Genomic DNA, 23,329 nt, shown 5'->3' with positions numbered 1-23,329 from the left:
AAGATCTCCCTCCAATGCGACAAACGATTCTTCAATGCCCTATGACCGAGAGCGCTGCAGGCTGAATATGAGTCCCAGCAGTGGTCAGGCCCCAAGCAATCAAGTGCATGGGGGTCCGAGGCCAGGAACGAACGGTCGCAAGAGGCACATCTTGTGACTCCTCCTGTGGCCAACATGCACTGGGGGAGGCGAGGCACCAAAGGGAAGTGAAATAAGAATTGAAAAACAAACGGGGAGCAAGCGGAAAGCTAACAAAGTCTCTGCGCTGGCTGCTAGGTCCAACACCATCTGTGCAGAAAAAGGGACTGTGGTGAGGCCTCCTGAGAGCGGGGCCTCTGCGGGCCATTCCCACGCCCAAGGCAGCGTGCTATACTAAATGTAAAGGGGAAGGTCATTTTTCGCTGCCAAAGGTTCTGGTACCGTCCTCATATTGGGGGACGCCATCAAGGATGGAGGAAAGGTGACTGGAGTATTTAAACCATTAACATAATTGTTTAGGTTGTCACTGTCATCACATGCGGGGTTATGGTCTAGACTGATTTGCACATCATTGGTGTCCTTCAGTAATGGCAGAGCTGAACACAAACCAAAAAAATAATAATAAAAGAAATGAAAAGCTCTGCATAAGAATTCGTAATTGTTATGAAATGATTTTCCATCCATTACATTCTGGGTTTATGGAGGATTTCATCAAGCAGCCTTTGCTCCATCATCAAGATATTTTATCTCATCAAGATGTTTTTTCCCATCTAAATCAACATTGTCAGGGATGCCAGCTCTGTTTGATCACTTACCGTTAGCCAGGATCTTGGGTCTGCTACCAGGATGAAAACAAAGGTTGTGAAGAATAAGAAGAGCCATGTGGGGCATGCCTTTTTGCTTGTACTTGCACATTTCTATTAGCAAGTCTAAGGTTCCATTAAGTTTCATAATCATCTGCTGGCCATCATCTTCAAAGGACATGTTTAATAGCAGCTTCAGCCACAGGTTTGCTTGGATACTAAGACCTTTAATTCCTCCTTTTGGCAGCGAAAGCGAGAGAAAGTTCTGTAGAAAGTTACTCTGTAGAAAAATACAAAAAGCATTGTGACCATGGTAAACAAACATTTTTATTAACAGGTCAGGCATTTGCTTCTCTGTGGCTGGTGGCCTGATCCTCATGAATCTCACCGGTTTCCAGGCATTTCAACCCAGTCGATACCAGCACCCCTACCCCTCACTGCATTGCCCTTGTGGGCCCCTGCTTGACGGCCCTGCATCCCACTCTTGGGAGTTGACCTGCACCAGCACTTAGCCTGAGGTTCTCCCCCTTAGCACTTCCCTCCCAGGCCCTCCACCAGAACTTGCCACTCTTCTGCTCCCCCCTTCCCTATCTCCTGCACTTCCCTCACTGCACTTTCACACCCGAATGCCACAAGGCCTAGTAGGACCATGACTAGATTTTACTGTTTTTGCTATTGTAATATTTCCCCTGTTCCATTCCCATTTAGCTTGTGGCGCTTTGAAACACTATTCAGCTGTATAAAGCACCTAACAAATGCTCAATAAATAAAATTAATTTACCAAAACTGTATATGTTATGCTTATTAATGATTGTAAATGTAAATTGAGCAGAATGTTAATATACAGCAAGAACCTTTAGGGTTTTTTACACAAACTTAAAAATATATTTGAAAGGGTAGTATATCAAATCAAAATAAGTAAGTAGTGTGTTTTACCCTATTGTAACCTGTGACAAACACACTTAACAGCTTTGCTGCAGTCAGCTGTTAGAGGTGGCCGCTATGTAGGGTGATGTGCCGTGTTTGTCCTGCCCACCATTCATCTGCATTCCTTGCATCCCAGATCCCTGGAGATAATTGGATAGCCTTGGGAGGCATGAGATGTGCTGGAGACCTAACATTTGGCAAAACTTCTAAGGTAAACGAAACATGCTTACTATGAAAATTGGACGAAAGGTGTACCCAAACCCTATACAAAGCCCTGCTATAAAATCCTATCTCCATCTTTTAAATTTTCTGCGGTTTCTTTCTTCCTATGTGGCTCTCCTTTATCTACTTCTTTTTATCCGACCACTTTTCCTTGACTTTTTTCATTCTTTAGAGTCATTCCACTACTTTGTTCATATTCCTTTTAACATTGCCAGTTTTCTGTTTTATTTTTCAAGAAACTGTCTTTTTTCAATGCCACGCTGTTCCACATTTTTAAATCCATCTACAATTTTCTCAGGTTCAATCTAATTTTGTCTTTTTTCAATTATTTAATTACACATTTATTTTCCTCGCCTTTTTAAGTTCTGTCCTTGATCCATCATTTTAAATTTTCAGTAATCTTATCTTTCTGCCTTTTATGCAAAAAGCACTCTGCAGACAACCAACATCTCTCAGAGAAAAGCCATTAGGAAAAACTGGTGCTAGCAGCTGGTTCTTTGCTTACCTTGGCAGAAAGCCCTGATGTTACAACACAATTCCAGTAAACTCTCCTAGGTGAATAGTGATGCCATTTTCTTATTACAAGTGGTTAGTAATACCACATTCAGACTTTATGAAGATTTTATGAAGAAAATGTTGACAGTTTTAATAAAGTTGCAGTTTCCACTTATTGCACACATTTTATAGTTACCACGCCGTTGCCTTTAAAATGCTACCTCTGGACCATTATATGTTTGATAATTTAACTCATTTGGCAAATTCGCCAATGGGTCAAAATAAAGTACCTTTTGCATCACACCTTTACAGTCATGTGTCATAACAAGATTAGAAAGAAGAGTAAAAGCCATCTGCTGTATGGTGCTGCTGTCGACAGAAAGTTGTGAGGCCAGCTTCACAATGTTGTACATCAAAGAATTACTTGTTGTGTTCCTTTGTGATGATGGCAAGAAATTAACTGGAGCGTTTGCACAACAAAGCGAGACACAACCTTAAAGAAGAGAAAAATGATGTTATCATTTACAATGTATCATTAAGAGTTCAAACATTTTATTGACAGGCTAAAAAAGGAAAAGCTACACAACATAGTGACTACTGTACATCTAATCAATAATCCCCCTTTCTCCATATTTGTGGGGTGTTGCCCTACTCCAGGGGATAATATTCTACACGTATGGAAGAAAGGGGGCAGGAATGTAGGAGTATAGAGCATAGTGCTTCAGAGGCAAGGGTGGTGGATCATTGTCAAGGGCTCTACCACCACAACTGAAACACATCTTGACTCTCCCAGGTGCTGGCACAATGCAACTTAAATTGGAGGACGCAGTGTTCGTGTTTGAAAGGAATCGTTCGGATACCATGCACTATGCTGTGGTCCAATCAGGTGTCATAGAGCTGTGGAAGCTGGAAAAGATTTTACTTCAGGTCCATGAAAGTGCATGAGCCTCAGATGGTGCTGGGTGCCAGCCATCATTGCGGCAATAACATAAGAGCTGCAACCACACTAGGGGAGGTGGCACGGGACAAATACTGATTGGCTGGCAAGCAAGCAAATGCCTTAAAGATGGTCTGAGGACCAGGAACGCCCACCTGCATGTCATGAAGGCGGGTGTACCCTGAGAACAAGAACGCCTATCACATGAATGATGAGTCTGCAGTTAAGTTTCACTGGGAGCCATGGAAAGCTTCTCTAAAGGAGGTGGTGGGTTATGTCATGTGGGTGAGCTGAGCAGAAATGCACCAGGCCCAGGATGTACCTTTAGAGAGCCAAATGTTAACGTAACAACCTAAATGTATTATGCTGTTTAAAAACCTTTTGGTTCCTGTGCTTGGGGGCAAATATTTTGGGATGGGATGCTCTGCTGGTTTTCCAAACCACTTCTGCACAGAAGTCTGGAAATAGATCACGTCTTTGCTGTCTGTTTCCTTATTGGATTATTTGGTGAGACACTGCAGATTCCAACAGAGCCAACCAAGGGCAGGCAGGCGACATCAGCAGCACAACTTTCTGCAATGCATATCCAATATTGTGCCAAAGCTTTACTCAGTCCTGACCCTGTGTCACAGACTGGGTGGGTTCAGTTTGTTAAATCCATCCGCAGCCAGAGACACAAACTAGGATAGGAATGGGGGAATGGAATCTCTCATTACGTGCAAACACCCGTCCTGGGCAGGCACAGTTCCCAGTCTTTCCCATGAAAGGAGTCCAACATCTGTGCATGCAACTTCTTTTAACCCCACCTGTGTGTGCCTCCATGGAGCAATACCAGGAAAGGAACCAGGACAGCAAGCAACTAGAGTCCGTCATGCCTCTTGTGCGTGTATTTGAGTGTATACACATGACAGAGTGATTTTTAGAGGGAAAACTGTATGTGATGGGGTTAGGTTGATGCAATGCTGTAAACTGGAATCCTCCCTCTCGTTTCTATGTAGTGTGATTCAATCACAGTTGCTTTGACCACTTTTTGTGTGACTCTTGTTGGTCATGCTATTTTTTTTATTTTTTTATGATGTTGTCTATTTAGAGGTCTCTCTCCCTAGACCCCCAACTAACATCCCACCACTGTCCTCTCTACTTTATGCTATTTTTCCTCTCCACCAGGTATCCTTCGTTCCTCCTGATGAACAAATGACTTACCTCTAAGTAATATTCTTTCTGACGGATGTTCCTGCCACGGACTCATCTATGATATCCATATCCCAGAGCAGCTGTTCTTCGGGAAAACATTTCTGCTGCAAGGGGGCCCTGCGAGGCTCTGCATCTGGTCCATCCAACGACTCCACGCATCTTGCGCCACAATTGACGTTGGGATCAGTATAAGCAGTTGCGCCACGCCACATGACATGGTCTTCTAGCTTCCCACAAGGTAGGGAGGGCGATAGGGAATCCGTGGCAGGAACATCCATCAGAAAGAACATTACAGAGAGGTAAGTAATTTGTTCTTCCTATGGATTCTTTACTGCCACAGATCCCTTATCTATGATAGACTCCCAAAGCAGTACATAATATGGAGCAGGGAAGAAGCAAGGACACCACTTAAACCAGAAAACTCTGGAGGACTACCCTACCAAAACAGGCATCCTGACCCGCAATGGAGTACAAGCAATGATGCTTAGCAAATGTGTGCAAAGAAGCCCACGTTGCAGCCTGGCAGATGTCTAGGACAGGGAGTCCCCTCTGCAGGGCAAAGGTGGCGGCCACTACTCTGGTACAATGAGCTCTGAGAAAAGGGAGGGTATCCACTAGTTGTGGACCCCTCGCGTCCTCTGCACACTCAAGGTTACTGTCAATGGACAGTCAAAAAGTATGTTGTTCAAAAAGAAATTCTATGTAACAATGTAAGTCTGTTAATCTAATAAGTATTAGGTCTATCTACTAGGTAGGCTTTAAAGGTAATATTACATAAATAGCTCTGTTTCATCAATGATTAAAATAAATTGTATTCACTATTGTTTCTCAAACACACTAATTTGTTCATTCACAAATGTAATTCTTTTTGTGATTGCACAGTTTCACGTATTAGCATACATCGTTATTTATAAGCAAGTAACTCAAATATGATACACAAATGTGCAAAATATGTAACAACCTCTGTTAATTTTCACAGGTGATGATACATAACACTTTACACATTTCGGGAAAAATCCCTTCATCAGGAGTGGGTATTAGGGTTTCTCAAAGTTTAATCAAGTCCATAGAACTTCTTCGTTTTCTAAGCTTCAATGTAGAGTTTATCAGGATATCTATAAGAGAAATCATAGTTCTCAGAATATGTAAAGAGCATGTTACACATCTATTGGTTGATGAATGGGTCTTACATAAAATGTAGCATTTCCTACCTCGCTATGTTGCCCCCAGGATGTCTCTAATGTTGTAATGACAGCAAATTGTTCAGAATCCCTTTTCAGTGGATCACCTATATAAAGAAGTGAATGTCCGTAGTAATTGGGTATCTTAAACATATAGGTTGAAATATTGTAGAGAGGAGGGATAGAGTATAGATGTTCCTACATTAAATGGGTATACAGGAATTCTGCAAAAAATGTGGGTATCACCAGTTCCAGTCTGTCAGGGTTCAGGGTATTGCCAAAGGGTATGAGAGATAAAAAACCAAGGGATACAAATGGGATCCACCACATTACTCGCTTAATAAGGAAAAACTGGAGGATCATACAGATGGATCCACAATTACAGAAACTCTTTCCTGAACCACCGCTAATCTCGTACAAAAGAGGTTGCAATTTTTGGGATCAGTTGGTGAGAGCAGAACAGACGGCGGTACAAAAACAACCAACATTACACACAAAGAAATGTTGCTTGCATTGCGGGAATTGTAACAACATCACCAAAGGGGATTACATAAGACATCCAAGAAAAGGTGCAAAAATTAAATTAAAACATTATGCCACATGCGATACAAAATCTGTCATTTATGCTCTGAGCTGCCCATGTGGGATTTACTATGTGGGACAGACAAAAAGGAAAATGAAAGAGGTGCAACGAACATAAAAGCAATATTCGGACAAAGAATGAACGATCGCCTGTGGCACGTCATTACACCACCAACAGACACACAGTGGCACAATTACGCTTTCAGATCCTCGAAGTTGTCACAAAAGCACCAAGAGGGGGCAATCACGCCAAAAGTTTGGACCAGCGTGAACTATACTGGATTGACAAACTTGACAGTATGAATCCGTATGGAATGAACAAAGACTTCCACTTGGGGGCTTTTCTATAAATCATCACCACATATCCAACTAACATCACGACATAGATAGACCTGATCCAAGTGTAGGTAGATTTCAAACTGTGTTCCACTAGTAATGGGATAAGTTAACCTACAATACACTGTCAAGATTGCCTTAGCTTATGTGTAATCTGTTGTGCCTTATGATTAATTTCCATTAACATGTGAATGTAAAATGGTCTATCCATCTTTTATACCATCATGCATGAGACCACACAATTTGTGACTGAGCATATTTGACAAGATTGTGAGCATATGTGCCCTCAAGTTGACTTTAAAATACATGGACATAATTCTACTAGGGGTTAGCCTTCATCTTTACTTCCTAGTACTTACTTACCCTATATGGATCTTGATTATCCCTCCATAAAACCACTCAAAATCTTCACTGTTTGATACCTTACTCCAGGGGCATACACTGTATCTTTAACCCTCTCTAACATAAGGGGGCGACAGCACCCACTTATTCCATTAACATGGATGCACTAGAACACTGACATATGGTTAACTGATGGATCCCTCTTTAACTATTGGTAGAGACTATACCCCATCTGGCATTTAACATTTAATATTACCATATATAATCCCAAACTTTCTTTGTTTGCGGTCCATTCTGTCCTATTTGCACATGGGATGATTAATTGACTGATTCTTACCTCTTTGAAGAGGTTTTTCTCTTTTACACACATTACTTATGTGTCAGAACACATCCACTCTAAATTAGGTCAGTTCTGTATTTATAATACAGTTCCATCGCGATGACATCACGCGATGATGTCACGCGACGCACTTACGTAGCGACGTCACATGTTTACATGTGACGTCATGACGCGTGTGACATCGTCGCGGTTTCCGACGCCTGACACCATTTTTAATACTCGCGTTCGCGAGTGACTAATACAGCAGGACCCGTGTAAACTAACAGCTTCCCACGACTTTTTGTCCTTGATGGATCCTCTTCTACATAGATATGGTGAACTTCTGAAGGTAAGCCTGACAGTGGTTTAATACCCTGTTTTACCCTCAACCCCAGAACTGCCCATTAAACTGGATTATTTACCATCTTCCCCATCAGCTTTTGTCTCTCCAATATTAGGAGACTGACTGAAGTACAGATCATATTTTCTGGAACCCCTGGGAATCTTATTTTCCTTTAAAGACTGCCTGGATTAAAGTACTTGGCTCACTAATCATGTTATGGCAACTATTGGGCAGGTAAACTGCCCCTACTTATCCTTCATTGATGTCTCATCGATTATGCATAAACCCTGTTCTCATATGCAACTAGAATCCCATTTGTATCCCTTGGTTTTTTATCTCTCATAGCCATTGGCAATACCAAGGACCCTGACAGTCTGGAACTGGTGATACCCAAACTTTTTGCAGAATTCCTGGATACCCATTTAATGTAGGTACATCTATACTCTATCCCTCCTCTCTACAATATTTCAACCTATATGTTTAAAATACCCAATTACTAAGGACATTCACTTCTTTATATAGGTGATCCACTGGAAAGGGATTCTGAACAATTTGCTGTCATTACAACATTAGAGACATCCTGGGGGCAACATAGCGAGGTAGGAAATGATACATTTTATGTTAGACCCATTCATCAACCAATAGATGTGTAACATGCTCTTTACATATCCTGAGAACTATGATTCCTCTTATAGATATCCTGATAAACTCTACATTGAAGCTTAGAAAACGAAGAAGTTCTATGGACTTGATTAAACTTTGAGAAACCCTAATACCCACTCCTGATGAAGGGATTTTTCCCGAAACGTGTAGAGTGTTATCTATCATCACCTGTGAAAATTAACAGAGATTGTTACATATTTTACACATTTGTGTATCATATTTGAGTTACTTGCTTATAAATAACGATGTATGCTAATACGTGAAACTGTGCAATCACAAAAAGAATTACATTTGTGAATAAACAAATGAGTGTGTTTGAGAAACAATAGTGAATACAATTTATTTTAATCATTGATGAAACAGAGCTAGTTATGTAATATTACCTTTAAAGCCTACCTAGTAGATAGACCTAATACTTATTAGATTAACAGACTTACACTGTTACATATAATTTCTTTTTGAACAACATACTTTTTGACTGTCCATTGACAGTAACCTTGAGTGTGCAGAGGACGCGAGGGGTCCACAACTTGTGGATACCCTCCCTTTTCTCCGTTTTCCTAAACCCACAACCTAGTGTCAGGGTTGTGTCCCTCTCCTCTGCACCTCACTATCAGACTAAAGTCTACGAAATAGGTGTACTTCAGAATTAGTCAGGTATGCAGATGTGTTCCTTTCTTTTCACAATGAGCTCTGAGACCCGCACGCACATCCTTCCCAGCCATATCGTAACATTCTGAGATGCAGAGAATGAGCCACCTGCTAATAGCCCTGCAAGCACGAGCACCAGCGTAACTGGTCCTCTTTTTTAGACTCTCTAGTACGAGACGTGTAGAACCTAAATTGTTCCTCCACCTTGGATGGATGAGGCAGGGGAAGAACACAGGAAGATGGAACTTCTGAGAGAGATGGAAATTTGAGACTACTGTAAATATGCAATTCCAACGTCCTCAAGGAGTGCGCAAGTACAAGATAAGAAAAAACATTCAGCAAGGCATCAGACATAGGGGTCACATGGTTTCCGTGGTGTGACATTGTATTTAGAGAAGATGTAGTTTTGCCACAGTCAGGAACCGCTCTTTATATTCTTTTTACCACACTTATATTATTAGATAGGTTTATGTAGTTTGGATTATTTTGATTTTGTAGAGTGAGTTTTGTTAAGGTTTAAGTTACTTACCTGTAACTATTGTTCCCCAGCATGAGTCTGGCATGGATTCACATGCTCATGAATATTCCCTGTCGCCAGGCTGGGAATCCTCGGTAAAAGAAGAACAAGTTACTTATTTTACCTGGTAACGTTCTTTCGATGGGATGTTCCTCCGACGTATTCCACATCTTTGACAGTAATTACCACAGCTGTGCTGCTTCCGAAACCTTTTTCGGCATAGGCGTCCTGTGTCGATGACGTCGATACGCTCCCTCGAGGACCTCCGTCGACGTCACCCGATGTTATATCTAGGATGCACAACGCCCGTAGCCTCAGTTGTAGTTTTTCCCAGAACGTGTGGCACCAATCATCTGCCAGTATGACTACAGAAAGCCTTGCGGAAACGTAAGCTGCTATTGCATAAGAAATTCTGTAGAGGGGCAGGCTGGGAGGGTACGATGTGGAAAACGTCAGAGGAACATCCCATCGAAAGAACGTTACTAGGTAAGATAAGTAACTTGTTCTTCGTAGGGATTGTGTCCTCCGACGTATTCTACATCTTTGACAGACTCCCAAAGCAGTACCAACGTATGGAGGTGGGAAAAGGATTTACAATTTCATCAATTTATAATGTCCAATCAAATTGCTGAATATAGGACTGCCTTATCAAAGGCCAAATCTTGCCCATGGATAGAGTCCAGGGAATAGTGTCTCACAAAGGTATGGACAGAAGCCCACGTGGCTGCTTCGCAAATACTGCAAATCGGAACCCCACCCTGTACAGCAGTGGAGGCAGCCACACCCCTAGTAGAGTGAGCCCATAAGCCTACTGGAGGGTCCTTACCCGCCAACCGGTAACATTCAGAGATCGTCAAAATGATCCATCTGGACAAGGTCTGTTTGGCAACAGCCTGACCTAAAAGAGATAGAAACTCAAAGCTCTCCTAGGATCCAACCTAAGGAGCCTCTCCTCTTCCTTACCAGGATGCGGAGGAGGATAAAGAATTACCTTGTGGCTCAAATGAAATTTCCAATTAACTTAAAGGGACCAGAGGTACTTTTTACCGACCACTTATAAACAGCCCTCCATCGAATTATTGATTAAACAATACACTATGTTTACAGGGTCACTTGCTTCTCCACTATCCTATTGTGATTTCTTCTTTTTTACATAGGATTTATACTCATTATATTATCATATACCACACCAATTAGTATCAAAAATAGTCATTTATTATTTTTTTAGACACATTGTTAATAAAACACCTTTTTTTTTTTACAATTTTCTATTCTACAATTGTAGAAATTTGCCACACAATTTTTAAACAACAAACATATATCTCAATGATTTTCAATTTCACTATGCATATCTAATAACCTGTAGTATTTCATTATTTAACAATTTTTCAGAATAAACATTTCATAAGGATCTGTTGGTTGCTCTCCTCTCTCATAGAGAAGTACATCCCAGTGCATCAAACAATTCACTCTATCTTCATATCACCCATGCTTACTTTCATACTGCATTCAAACCATACCGACATGTTTCATTCCTTACACACTTTCATACAACTCACAAGGAAATTCTTCAGGGGTAAAAACTTTTTTTAAACCACATTTCATTTCAATGTACAATTATGTTTGTCTTCTTTTAGAATTTTATCTAAGGATCAACTATCAATGAAGTTCCATTTGTCCTCCCATGAGGTCCAACCATCAAACGGATAACTGTGGGAAGCAAGAATGGGATATTCAAATGTTAGTGTTCGAATCGCACCCCGGTTTACATTTCTATTATGTATAACCTGCTACATTAACTAGCAGCACAAAGGAGTAAATTATTTTATTACCTCCTTCTACACATCTATTGAAAACACTTTGTTTCTCCATCTTAATCAGTGCAGGTCACTCATCAAATATTCTAAAGCTGGGTAGGCTTTAAATACTTCATTCAATAATTATCAATGTTGTCTCACCCAATAAGTTATTGGTGTCAATTATAACTTATCTAGGATTAATTATCTTCAAATTACCTCAATGTTGTTCACTTCTTCTTTTAAGTCTTCTTGGACTGTCACCTTTAGATAGTTACTCTGCTATGTCGCCCTAGGTATGACTACCAGATATTATCTGGGGGAGCAGCCATGCTCTTTCCCTATTTAGAAAAGACAGTACTTGTTTATCTTTACAATTTAATAGCCCATTTGTCTTTCATTAATTAAACCCGTTTTACAGGTTGTATACCAATTGTTCGTTTTACAACTGTTCGAATTCCAATTGACCTTTTCACAATTGACCGAAATGTGAAGGTCAATTGTAACATATATGTGGGGGGAAACCACCCACAACCCCCCACCCAATGCCAAACCCATATATATATATACATATATATATATATATATATATATATATATATATATATATATATATATATATTACATGGATGCGGTAGCGTTCATGTAGTTATGGTTAAGTTGGTGTTTCCATCCTACCTCTGGACGAATCCTCACCAGACTTTGCAATAAAAGTATATGGCCCACTCTGAATTTATTTGCAAAGTTTGGAGAGGTTTGGTCCAGGGGGGGCAAAGTTATAGGGGGGGTGCCAAAACTTTTGTTTTTTCCCATAGACATAATGGGAAAAAACTTTGCGCACGGCTACAGCCGGAACCGCTGGACGGATTTACACCAAATTGGCGGCAGGAGCGGCGGCTTGGTCCAGAAAGCGTGCTTTTGCAAATTTGGTGTAAATCCATCCAGTAGTTTTTTAAAAAATGACCAAAATGTAGGGCAAAACAATTAGTGATATCTGTGTTCGCTTCGCGGACGGACTTCCCTGTTCGCTCTGCGGACAAGCACCCCGATTGGCCCATGGGCTTGCGTCATGTCCGTGGACATGCGACGTGTTCGCTGATTGGACGGTGTGGAGCGTGGAGCGCATCAGATTTTCTGTGGCGCCCGCCATCTTGTATTCGCCGTCGACCGCGTACAGCGCGGTGAAACTTGGATTAAAAATTGTATTTAGTGGAGTGTGTTGGTGTGTAAGAGTGTATGGGGAGGGTGGGGGAGTATGAGATAAGTTCAATGTTTTTTTTTTATGTGCTAATCGCTTTTGTTGTGTTCGATTTGTCCGCGGAGAACACGGCTGTTCTGATATTTTGTAAATAAACTAAATGGTGGGGTGCTCAGAGGACGGAGTATGTGTCCTTTTTGTTGGCAAGGAAGGTAAAATTGAGCTAAAAACACTTGCGGTGTATTTAAATGTTCGTAAATACACAAACTGGGGGTGTCCTGAGGACGCTGTCCGTATTGTAATCTGTCAAGTTGAATGTGTTCTAAGAACACTCGCGGTGTCCCGAAATGGTTGCAATTACACAAAATGGGGGTGTTCTGAGAACGTTGTTTGTATTGTTCGTTGTCATGTTGAAAGTGTTCTACGAACCCTCCTTTTGTCCGCTGATAGTACAAGTTCCTATGGGCCTCACCCGACTTTTTGTCCACTAAAGAAACGATAAATCAGGCTGGTGAGCACCGACATTATGTGATAATCCTATGACTGGCGCTATTGACCTGGCTGACTTGCTTTTGCAACACTAAATCATATCTCCCGCCCCTAAGCCTGACATTATGAAAGCATTCATATTCCCCGCCTCTCTCCGTGACGTTACAGGGTGCGTCATCAAATGTGCCCAGTCGACTCCAGTCCTAGGCGACTTTACACAGAACCCGGAAGACAACACACATTATGTCCCAACACAGTGCGCCACAATTTGGAATATGAAACTGATTTAAAAGCAAACAGCAAGATTGTAAATTTTGTAAAGTACATTTATTTGACATCAAATGTTTAGAGAATATTCAGCGATTTGCATTTGTCTTTGTTGTCGATCTGCAAAAGTTCATGTTGAGCCACGCGCTGTTCCTTTGCGGTAGATAGGCTGTTGGTTTATGATAAAAGCAGTAAATGGTCGCACTGATAATCGGAAGGTTGGTCCAACACCAAGGCATTAGACCACCATAATGGTTGGCATGTTGCTTCTAGCCGCTAGTATTGCGTAAGGGCCTTGGCGATTGTCCCATAAAATGGTGAGGGTCATGAAGTTGCTTACATGGAGCTCCACCTGCAGTTGAAAAATCCATCCAGCCGATCTTTATTAAAAATATTCATTTTATTTATTAGGGCGTGAAACTATTTGCTAGCGAAGATAGTGCAACGGAGTATGTTAATAATAAAATAATAATATTTTCGCATTTAGATAGCGCTAAGAACCATCAGGTATCTCAGCGCTGCTTATTATTACCCACGGTGTGTGGTGCTCATTTATCGACCACGGAAGGATGAAAGGCTGAGTTTGGCCGTGCCGGGATTTGAACCTGCGTTAGCAAGCTGTGCACGGATGTCAAAGCGAGCGCTCTACTCGCTGTGCCACTTGACCGGCTACAGTGAAGTGGCACAGCGAGTAGAGTGCTTGACCGGCTACAGACCGGTTAAATTATTTCTATTAACTCACCCTGTGTCGTCTGCCTTTTTCAGAGCCCTCTAAACGACAGGGGATCAATTCGGCGGTGATAGTGCGCGATAGAAAACAATATGTCACATTGAACTAACAAGTACAACTTGACCGGGCTTTAATGCCACGCTATTGTTATTATATTCCGGTATAAAATAATCTAAAGGGTTACTTACATTATAATTGCATTTTCCATTGTCCAAGTGTAGTGCAGTCCCAAAATACGACTCTGCGTGTGCCAACGATCTTTCTCAAAGTGATGTAATATACAAAAGTGGTTTTGTTTCAGAAATTTCATCTTTATCGTGTCTTACGTTTTTGCTACACTTCTTCAAAAGAAGTCTTTCAGCACAATCTCTGTCTGTCAAGGTAAAAAAAAATGGAACCTTATACTGGGAGTCGTGGGCCTCTCCGGGCCGCGAGAAAAAAATGCACTACAAAATGCTTAATGCACTAATTAGCTCATGATATTTATCCCAATGATCCTTGACAGTTTTTGGTCAGCATTATAAGAATCCCTTGTACAGAGTTTCTATGAAAAGTAAATGCACATGTGATGTCATCAATGATGTCATCAAAGACATTTGTGATGTCATCTTTGATGTCCTGGGCGTTAGTGTTAGCAGTGCACGGTGGCGCGAGTTATGGTTGCTTATCTTACCATAACTGCCGAATTTCAGGGGTTTTTCGGTTTTACTTTGAACCATAACGTCCCTTTAACAACGTTTTTTTCACTGAATTTCATAGGTTTTTAGTAGCGCAACTTAACCATAACGTCCCTTTAACAAAGTTTTTTCACTGAATTTCATACGTTTTTAGTAGCGCAACTTAACCATAACGTCCCTTTAACAAAGTTTTTTCACTGAATTTCATACGTTTTTAGTAGCGCAACTTAACCATAACGTCCCTTTGTTAGGCATAAACTTGTGCAGTTCCCTTAGGGAACACTGCAAAAGATTTAGGACTACAGGTGTTAGCAGTAAACCCACTTGGTAGCAGTCTGTACCACCCAGATTTACCTGGTAGCTGTGGCTGAGCAGTCAGACTTCTCTCAAGAAGAGTTAGGCAGTATGCAAAGTATACACAATAGGCACTCAGACACACCAATACAAGCAAACACTGACCAGAGCTTTAGTATCAAAGTATATAATTATTTATTTAAAAACACACTGTTTGAAACACTCCAGCACTCTTATTGTAAAATATTCTAAACACAGTTACTATTGTAATATATACACCCCTTTTTCCTACAGAGGTGAGCGCTTAACTAGATGGCACTGCAATACATTTGTGAGAAAGGGAGGGAAAAAGACAGAATATGGAAAAGGTACACCATTCTAAGGTTCAGGAACACTGTTAGCAAGGCAGAAGAGCAAAAGTCACTGGTGAGCCAAAGTCCAAAGGCTGGGCCCACTCAGAGAGAGCAGAGCACAAATGCGCCCAAGATCACACAGTTACACTAGGCTTAGAAAGTCTTGCCGAGGGTTCAAAAAGAGTTTAGAGAGGCTTTAGGAAAGTTTAGCCAGGGTGTCCCAGGCTAACCCAGGTTCGAAAGCCGGGGGCTAAATCTACCCTGTACAGTCGGTAGCAAGGGAAGCCAGGCGGGACACGGTACCTTAAGTGGGAAGGATCCTCCAGAGGTGGCAGTTGTTCCTGGCAGTGGGTGCAAGTCGCGTCGTCGTCCAGGGGATGAGAAGATCTCGACTTGGAGGAAAGATGAAGGTCATTGCACTACCAGGGAAGAAACCAGCCGCAGAGTTTTCCGGTTCAAGGTGATACCTTTGTTCGCCGTCGTGGTAAAACGTGGTATTCCGGTTGCCGGGGTGCTTGGCACAGGCAAGGCGGCCACGAGGTACGTCAGGAAGGCGAAAAGATGGTGAAACGGGTTATCCCCACCAGTCAAAGGAAGAAGACTCTCCGGCGGGAGATCTCCTCTGTCGTTGGGAAAAGTGGTGAGACGGTCCAGCAGGGCTCCACCTGTGGTGGTGTAGTGGCAGGTCGGCTCAGCTTCTCCCTTGTCGGATTCTTAGGTCCTGTGGCGACTTCTGAAGTTCCAGTCCCCAAAGCCCTGCTTTTATGCAGAAAACCCCCATTCACTCAGCCTAGCTGTCACTCAAACATGCTAAGTGGTGAGCCGGCCAATCAGGACGGAGTGCGACTTGAGTTGCCTAGGCAACTCAGTCCAGGGTGCCTAAATCCCCCTCCACCCCTCCTAAGTATCCCAGACAGAGTGGCACCACTTTGGAGGGCTTCTGTGGAGAAGCCCGCCAAAAAGTGGAACAAAGGGCTCGACTTGGGTTGGAGTCACAGAAGAGAACACAAACGCCATTTTAGAATCAAGTTTTGGCAAAAAATACCAACCGGACAATTAATATTAATTAATTAAACCGGCGGTATGTTCGAGGCTACCGTAAATAATTAAATAAAGGTAGTAGCCTAAAACAATGGGAAATCCCATAGGAAAATATTCGCGGTTGAATATAAAAAGTAGTAAACACTGCCACCAACCAAAACTCGATCAGGGGGGACGGAGACGTGCCCCCTCGACTAACAGACCCCGGGGCAATTCAATTGCCCCAGCCAGTACGTCCACAATATGATGGTTTGTACTGGTTCTGTTCAGAATTCAAGACTAGTAAAGTCAATGGTGACTTTACATGCCCTGGGAGACAGTAGTCAGTCCCAGGGTATGGAGTCTATACTGGGGGGTCACTATGACACCCCTGTGTTACTGCACTGAGGGTGCTGTGTAACACAAATCACAAAAACACATGAACACCTATGGGGTAAAAGATCCCATAGCCCATTAAGCACATCTAGATTCAACGAAACACACTCAAATCATGCCCAAGAGTGAGGGTAAAAGAGTCTCACTCTTGGCAGGAGAAAAAAATAAACCCCAAAAATCCAGCAAAGCTGCTGGGGGACTCACTAGGTTAGGAAATTCAGCCTAAACAGAGAATTCTACCTAACACCCTTTAACAAAGCTTTTTCACTGAAAAAAAAAAAAATATATATATATATACGGTCAATTGTGAAAAGGTCAATTGTGACCCTTTAAATTCGGTCAATTGTTAATTCGAACAATTGTAAACGAACAATTTGGGTAATACCATCTTACATTGCATCATTTTAGGATTTATCGTACTAACCTGGCCTTATTGTGGATCCGGTTCCTAATATTGATGTTTACTACCAGCTTCTGCAGTCTAGCTTTCTGCTAGCCGGACCAGAACCGGTCCTCCAATCCTTCCCTTAATGCCATGCGCCCCGCATCTAGTTTTCTACAATGGAAAAACACAGCGGGCACCGAGTTTTACTCTTTTGGCATTGTGTACCATTTACAAGCCTTTCTCATAGCTATCATGCTGTGCCGGTTTGCCGTTCTTACCTGTGTCTTTTCTTTTATTCCCCCGCTCATTCCGGGTTCCACGATTCAGCTAATGACCCGTCTTTCCAGGACTGTTTCGCGTCTTCTTTCACCGATGGCGTCTCTATCCATCTGTAGCCATTTTTTTGGTTGCCTTTTCCCTTTTATACTGTTACTCTGATCTTGTGACTAATTCGTCACCTGATCGAAGGACGCTAAGTTCACTATTCACCTTCTTATTAACTCAGTTATTTGCATTGGCTGCCTTCGGCCCCCTGCTCTTTCGACTCGAAAGCTCTGCAACTTGGGTAGAGCGACGCAAGCCGACCTCACGTTCTAAAAAGACAGCGCGGCATCCAAATGAAATTCCGACACAACCTTCGGAAAAGAAGGACGAACCCCAAGGACAACCCTGTCCTTATGGAACACTGTGAAAAGTGGCTTGGCAGAGAGTGCCTGCAACTCACTCACTGTGCGTGCAGAAGTAACCGCAACTAAATATACATTCTCAAAGGACAACAGTCTCAGCGGGCAAGAATGTAAGGGCTCAAACAGAGCTCCCATTAGGAACTTTAAAACCAAATTCAAATCCCATCCCGGCACCTGGAAAGGTGACGGTGGAAACACATTAGTTAGCCCTTTCAGAAACTGAGAAATCAAAGGGATCTTAAAATAGGAACATTCCTCAGACGAACGCTTAAATATGGACAGCGCCGCCAGGTACCCCTTAATGGTACCCACTTGCGGGCCCTTGTGGGCTAAAGAAAGCAAAAAAGACAAAACCAAAGGAATGGAACATTGAAAAGGATCCACATTCTGTACCCTGGACCAGTCACAGAACTTTCTCCAACGGCAACGGTACAGGTCATTTCGTTGTGGGTCTTCTGGCCGAAAGCAACACCTCCATCACGTCTTAGGGAAGGTCCCAATCCTTATACCTCAACGTTTCAGATACCAAGCATGAAGGCTGAGAGACTTGACCTCTGTATGGAGAACCCGACCCCTCTCCCGTGAGAGCAGATCGTCTCGGTAGGGAAGACGGCGTGGAAGGGCAGATGGAGATGTCTAGAAGGACCGGGTACCACACTCTCCTGGCCCATGCCGGAGCAATGAGGATCATTCGGGAACCGAACCTCCGTAACCTCTCCAACACTTGCGTAATGACAGGGACTGGAGGAAACGCATACAGCAGTGGGAAGGACCACTCCACTACGAACACGTCCCCTAAGAATCCTCTTGGAGGAAATTCCCACAAGCAGAATCTTTCGCACTTCCAGTTGACACTGGTGGCGAAGAGATCCACCTGCGGGGTTCCCCAAAGGGCGTAGATCGCCAAAAGAACTTCCTGAGCCAGCTCCCACTCGTCAGAGACCATGCTCTGCCTGCTCAAAGCACCCGCCACTGCGTTTTCGTCTCCGGCCAGAGGAACTGCTGAGATCGACATTTCCTGCTGGATGGCCCAGAACCAGAGCTGCATCGCCTCCCTGCACAACGGGAGTGACCCTGAACCCCCTTTTTTGTTGAGGTAGTGCATGGCCACTGTATTGTCCGTCATAATCAGGACATTCTTCCCCTGCACAGACGGCAGAGAAGCCTTCAGGGCTAGACTGACGGCCCTCAGCTCTAACAGATTGATGTGGAGTCTGGAATCCGACGGAGACCAACGTCCAATGGCTGTCAACTCGTTGGCATGAGCTCCCCAACCTGTGAGGGATGCGTCCGTCACGATCGTCACATCTGGCCATGGCTGCCAAAATGGCGCTCCATTCATCAGATTGCCTTCGTCGGCCCACCATAGAAGATCCTGGGCGACCGAGGTCGGAATCTGAACGGGATCAGACATCCTGCTGGAGAACTGCAACCACTGCATCTTGAGAGCCCACTGCAGAGATCTCATCCGCAGCCTGGCCTCTGGCACCAGGAAAATGCAGGATGCCATGAGGCCGAGCAACCTCAAAATTTCGAACGCCGGGAGACTCTGGGCTCGTTGAAACTTGTCCACCATCTGCAGAATGTGATGAGCCCTCACCTGGGGAGGCGAACACTGCCCCAGGGATGTGTCGAGCACTGCTCCGATGTACGGAGCCGCTGGGTAGGTGTCAAATGGGACTTCTTTAAATTGAGGGAGAAGCCTAGCTTGTGAAGGGAGTGGCAGGTGACGGACAGATGATCCAGGGCTTGCTCGGGAGAGCACGCCCTGATCAACCAATCGTAGACATGAATCCCCCCTGAGATACGCTGCCATCACCACCATCAGCATGGTGAAGACCCTCGGGGCGGAGGTCAATCCGAACGGCAGGACCTGAAACTGAAAATGCGAGTCGCCAACCACGAACCTCAGGTACTTCCTGTGCTTTGGATGAACCGGCACATGAAAGTAAGCATCCTGAGGTCTAGAGACACCAACCAATCCTGAAGTCCTGAAGTTGAAGGGGCTGGAGGACTTGAGAAAGAGTTACCATCTTGAACTTGTCCTTCTTGAGTAGCTTGCTCAACCAACGCAAGTCAATGATGGGTCTCAAACCCCCGTCTTTTTTTCGGGATCAAAAAATAAGGGGAATACCATGCTATGTTCCTCTCCGCTACAGGCACCAGTGCTATGGCGCCTTTCTCCAGCAGGGATAGGATTTCCTGCGCAAGGAGCGGATCTGGACGCTTCAAAGAGAGCTTCCCCTTGGATTGTCATGAGGCCTCTCCGGAAGAGAAGACAGTAGCCATGGGCTATGATCTCCAGAACCCACACATCTGAAGTAATGGCCCGCCATTCTCCAAAATGCTACCCCAAGCCTGCCCCCAACCGGCGAACCATGGGCCTCATGACTGAGCGGACGCGGCAGTGCCTGAGGGCAAAGAGGCAACTGCCCGAGCGGCTTTGGCACCTCGAGTACCTTGTTTTCCACCCCAGGTATTCCTACGGTGGCCCCTTTGACTGGCAGCTCCTCTCGATCTACCAAAGAGTAGTACCGAAAGGAACCTCCCCTCCATTGCTGTCCCCACAGACAAAAAGGCAGAGGTTGATGTACTTCAGCGCTCAAAGAATTTGCTGCAGCTTTGGAGGTCTGCAACCTCTCAAGACTCTCGTCAGCCTTGCTGCCAAACAGATGAACACTATCAAAGGGCATGTTCAGAAGACATATTGCACATCAGGAGCAAACCCCCGACTTCCACAACCACGCAAACCTGCGTATCACGGTGCTCGCAGCCATGGACCGGCTGACACAGTCTGCCACGTCCAAACCAGACTGAACGGACTCACACAACATCCTTGCTGTCTTGCACGAGGTCTAGAAAATCATCCCATTCCTCCCCTTCGGGAATATGCTCAGCCGTCAAAGACGCATAGTTCCACAGAGTGTGTGTGAATCTCGCTAAGGCAAAAGTGGAGCTGGCCGCCTTCAATGCCATACCCCCAGCCGAAAATACCTTCCTTGCACAACCATCAAAGTGCTTATCGTCCCTATCAGGAGGGATTGTAGGGTACGCAGCCTGCTTCGAGGAGGCTGTAGCCGCCTGCACCACCAAACTCTCCGGAGTAGGGTGCGTCGATAAGTAGCAGGGGTCACCAATGGATTGGTGGTATTTTTTCGGAAGCGACTTATTAACTGCCGGCAGACTCTCTGGAGCAGTCCAAGCCGCTGCCACCCTCCTTTGCAAAGCCATGTGAAACGGCAACACCGGGTCAGTTGGTGGACCTTGATCCAGGATGTCCGTCAAATCATCCTGAGCAAAATCAACAGGTGGAGCAGACCACCCCAAGTATTCCGTCACACTTGTCATGAGACGCCAATAGGAGGAATCTGCATGCGCCCCAGGCTCAGGTCAGCCAAACTCCACCTCCCTAGAGGTGTGAAGGCCACTAGCGTCATGCAATGACTGACAGTTCCTCCATCTGACTATGCCCAGACAAAAGATCATCAGGGACATCAGGAGGCACAACCATCTCCTCATCAGACAGTTCCTCAACATCTGAAATGTCTTGCAAAGGCTGAAAAAACTCCAATCTAGGAGTAGGAACAGAATAGGGCTCAAAAACAGGCCTCCCAGACTTACTAAGAGACTTCCTCGGAGGTGCCACAGCCCGCTGGGGCACCTCCGGCAAATCCTCCAAAAACGGCGTAGAGGGCGCCGAGGGAATCGACCGAGGCACCGACAGAATCGACAACTTCTTCGAGGACGGAGCCTCGAGAGAGCCCCTCGATGGACACAGCGTCAATGGCGTTGATGACTTCTTTGAGGGCAGAGCCTCGAGAGAGCCCCTCGACAGACACGGCGCTGATGGCATCAACGCCTTCTTCGAAGGCTTAACAGGTTCCGCCGGTCTCAATGACGTCAAGGACCGGGACCTGGATCTGGCACGGCTATGGCGATCTCCCTTGTCCGAATGGGACCTCGACGGCTCCCGATGATTGTGCTGACCGCCAGAGCCCGAAGGCGTGCGAGTGGTGGACCAAGCCCGTTCCTTGCCGGCTTCTTTCGAAGGCGCGGACGGACCTGTGCTTTGCAATTCAAAAATCGCTAACATCTGCCGGCAGAATGATTCCCATTCGGCCGACGATGAAGACTTGGTGGGACAAGTCAACCGTCTGGCAGAGTCCTCCTCTGATGTGGACGGGGAAGGCGACCGGTGACGGCGCTTCCTAGAATGCCTCGATGAGGCAGAGGAATGGCGGGAACCACTCCTAGACCGAGACCCCCTGGATTTTCGCCGACGCAGAGAGTCACTCATCGGTTGAAAGCTCAGCGGATTTCGATTTATGAGGCTTAGACACCCTACCTACCTTCAATTTCTTCTTATGTTCCCGCAAGGCCTTAGACGTCAGGGACTGGCAATCCTCGCAGTTGTTGGTGGCGTGGCTTTCGCCGAGGTACCAGAGGCAGATGTCGTGCAGGTCCGTGATGGACATCTTCGAACCGCAGTCCCGACCTTTTTTAAAGCCCGACTTCGGGGTAGAAGAAGATGAAGACATCGCTTTCGAAGAGAAGAATCAAGTGCGCTGAGATTCCGAAGCAAACATGTTTGGCGAAGGATGCCAGACCCGATTGTGGTGAGCTTGAAAAAAACCTCTGCTAGCACCCTCAACTCCTAGGGGGCTTCCTTGGGCAGAGGGACCCCCAAGAATTCTGCCAGGCCCTGAAGGCAGTCATGAAAGGCCTTAACGTATGCCGATGGGTCATCGTCCTGGGCGTCATCATCATCATCATTGCCACCACTCCATTTTTACAGACCAAGGGGAGTCCGTCCCTGGGGGACAGGTGCCGGTAGGGTCCCTGCTAGGTCCAGAGCCGAAGACAGGTCCAAAGGTTGTTGTGGGCGAGGTGTTGGTGATACAGGTGGAGGTGGAGGGGTCTCAGCAACCAGTAGGGCCTAGACCGGGGGAGGAACAGGCACTGGCACCGCTGGAGGAATAGGCGGACGACTCAGAGGTGGGTGGGGAGACACCACCTGCGGGATCACCTCCTTCACAATGTCCTTGACGCACCCCATCATCTGTGGGGTACGCATGAGGGGGAGAAAGAGCTGGAATGAGCAGTCTTGACTTATCACTGGTCGCTAGGGGGACGGCCATCCGAAGTGCTGAGTCCCTGCTCATGGTCAAAACGCATAGGCACACGAGGTGTGTAGCAGTAAGGATGGGATGGGTAAATGTACCCCTGAAAATGTACCCCTGAGGAGACCAGATAGCTGTACCATACAGTCCGCCGCCGCTTCCAGAGGGAAGGGTACTGGACCTTCTTGCAAGGCCCATTCAATGGGCGAAAATACAGGCATGCACTGATTTGAATCCAAAATGGCCTCGGCCTAGCAGGCTCTGCCACGGGCCTATCTGCCATTTTCGGGCCTTGCGCCATGCCCTGTTGGGAAGGCGCAAAGGCCGTGAGCCACGTGCAGGTTCAGACATGGGAGGAAACACGTTGGGTCCCGAACACGAAACAGCAGCTTCGACCTCAGAGACCACTCTGGTAGGCTTTGAGCGA

The 23,329-nt window shown here is 45.0% G+C and overlaps 1 protein-coding gene across 1 annotated transcript in view; it reads right to left on the bottom strand.

Annotated features, from left to right (window-relative positions):
• Nucleotides 1-23,329, bottom strand: part of RTTN (rotatin) — a 2,784,523-nt gene that overhangs the window by 74,654 nt on the left and 2,686,540 nt on the right. The window contains exons 46-47 of the mRNA XM_069620779.1: nt 2,717-2,919; nt 795-1,062 (exon numbers count right to left, since the gene is read on the bottom strand). Of these exons, the coding sequence (XP_069476880.1) occupies nt 795-1,062; nt 2,717-2,919 (471 nt within the window). The remainder of the gene's footprint in view (nt 1-794; nt 1,063-2,716; nt 2,920-23,329) is intronic.

This window comes from Ambystoma mexicanum, chromosome 5q (genome assembly GCF_040938575.1).
Source record: "Ambystoma mexicanum isolate Mex_15411 chromosome 5q, UKY_AmexF1_1, whole genome shotgun sequence".
Taxonomy (NCBI): domain Eukaryota; kingdom Metazoa; phylum Chordata; class Amphibia; order Caudata; family Ambystomatidae; genus Ambystoma; species Ambystoma mexicanum.
Note: the sequence above shows the minus strand (reverse complement) of the source record. Positions and strands in the feature narration are given on the sequence as shown.